Raw genomic sequence first — 2,079 nt, 5'->3', positions numbered from 1 at the left:
GTCATTTCTGATAACAAAGGCATCATAGAACTTAGGCTCCAATAACCACCAACCATAGCAAGCGCTACGTTCCAAATGGCACCACCATACTGAAAGCGCAAGTTTTCCAAGCCAATCAGATCTAATTCATCCCAAAAAGGTTGGTTTGCATTCATTGTAATTGGTTCGGCGATGCCATATCGAAAGAAATGCAGCCCAGTGAAACTTTCGGCATAAAAACCATAAACGGTCAATTGTAATATTTCCGATAAATTAACCAAATGCAGAATTTTGTGAACTAATCAAAAATGGAACCGTCAATAAAGAAATTTGTTCGGTGAAATCCGCGACCTGCTGAAGCGTAACAAGGAAAGCAAACAATAACTGCTAAATTTCTAAAAAAGGATGGTTAATATCGTGGTGGTGCATCGTCCTAGGGTGCAGGGCGACAAAGAAATCACCAACAAGCTTGTGGTCAATTAGAAATTCAGGAAAGTGTGTAACGAAATAAAGGATTTCCTGCGTTAAGAGTGAATAGCACTTACCAGACATCTAGCCCAACGCACCAAGCAACAACAATTGTCACCTTCTTGTCTATGATGTTGTAAAACGCACAAATAAGCCACTACGAGCACAATATCACTTCACGAAAAACCACCCTTATTGGCTTCCGCCATCCAATTTTGGATGACGGACATCCGCTTTCATCCATTATTACTCCAATACAACATTATTTGATCTAGTACGGAAAAGAAGACAGCTATCTGACATTTCTGGGTAGGTAATATAGTCCCTTTGTTTTCGTTTGGGAAGTTGTGGCAATTGGGGTTCTACGGGGAATTACACTAAGATGCAGAGACAAACAGCTCCACCACTTAAACCTCTATTCAAATCACAAAAGCGACGCAAATCCCGCAAGCGAAAGAAGTCCAAAATAAATCAGTCAAAGCAGGACAGATACTCACGACTTTGTGCCCCCGTTTCGCATTCCTTCCATGATTCCCCGCACAGTTCTAGCCATGAAATCTGGCGCAAAACCTACGAAAATCTAGTTAAGTGGCAAATTCAACATCAGGCGCAATATTGGCGCAACACTACAACACAATTAAGACAGGAGAATGCGGATCTTAAGAGGAAATTGGATGCAGCCGTTTCGTGCGGGGGCAGTTCCAAGGACGACCTGATCGAAACGTACACAGAAAATGAGTCTGAAAATGACGACGACGACGGATCTTCGATTGACGAGAAATATTTAGAATTTATGACTATAACTAAGAATCATCAATTAGCAGTACAAAATATGAAAAGCGATGCAAAAGGTAAGGAAGAAACTTGACCAATCGGCCAGAGGCTGCTGGTTCAAATTAATAAATTGTTGTGAGCACAAATTGGGTTTCATTTCTAGCTTTGAATATAACTCGCGCGTATGGAATCAATGATTTTTGGTATCCGGTATCTGATGCTAACAGACACCGCGGTTCTGGTGGCACTTGAGAAACTGTGAGAGCTTTATCTATAAAAGATAATTGTCCTTTTTTCAGGGCTACAAAGTAGCCAGGGCGTCAGCCACGCCTACACATCATCATTGTCGGTTTGTCGAAACATGCTTTAGCTCCCTCCAGGTCTTCTCGAGAGGCTTACTGTCGTGTGCTAGGTGTTTTTGGGACGACCTACTCCACGCTATTCTGAAATGGTGGATTCCTTTTCATGACGTAGTCGAGTTGTCACCCTTTCTTAATGTACGACCTACCCGCTAACATTTGCTTGCGCTCACCAACGCATGCAGTTTTCAAATGAAAAGGAAAAGTGCCATGTAACTGCACTTCAAGATTTTGGACAAAACAACAAAGCGGTTGGCAAAAGCAACGCTACTTAGATATGCATATGAATCGTTTCACATCCTTTGGCCGAGATAACATGAAGGAGGAACACCCATGACGAGAAGAAAAACGATCAATGACGAAATTCGATCCTGGTGGACTTCATATTCCTGAATACACCAGGCGTTTCCTTGATTTCCCTTTTTAGGGATTCGAGTATTGTCCCTCCGTTGGACCTGGACAGCCCATCGTAACTTTCACATCTTGAAAATCTTGAAGA

At 42.1% G+C, this 2,079-nt stretch overlaps 1 protein-coding gene across 1 annotated transcript; it reads left to right on the top strand.

Moving 5' to 3' along the window:
- The first annotated feature begins 755 nt into the window (after positions 1–755).
- On the top strand, positions 756–1,361 carry LOC119658658. The gene has a single exon (XM_038066211.1). The coding sequence runs from the start codon at positions 830–832 to the stop codon at positions 1,313–1,315; it is 486 nt and encodes a 161-aa protein (XP_037922139.1). The 5' UTR covers positions 756–829; the 3' UTR covers positions 1,316–1,361.
- The last annotated feature ends 718 nt before the right edge of the window (positions 1,362–2,079 follow it).

Source organism: Hermetia illucens, chromosome 1, assembly GCF_905115235.1.
Source record: "Hermetia illucens chromosome 1, iHerIll2.2.curated.20191125, whole genome shotgun sequence".
NCBI classification, from domain to species: domain Eukaryota; kingdom Metazoa; phylum Arthropoda; class Insecta; order Diptera; family Stratiomyidae; genus Hermetia; species Hermetia illucens.
Note: the sequence above shows the minus strand (reverse complement) of the source record. Positions and strands in the feature narration are given on the sequence as shown.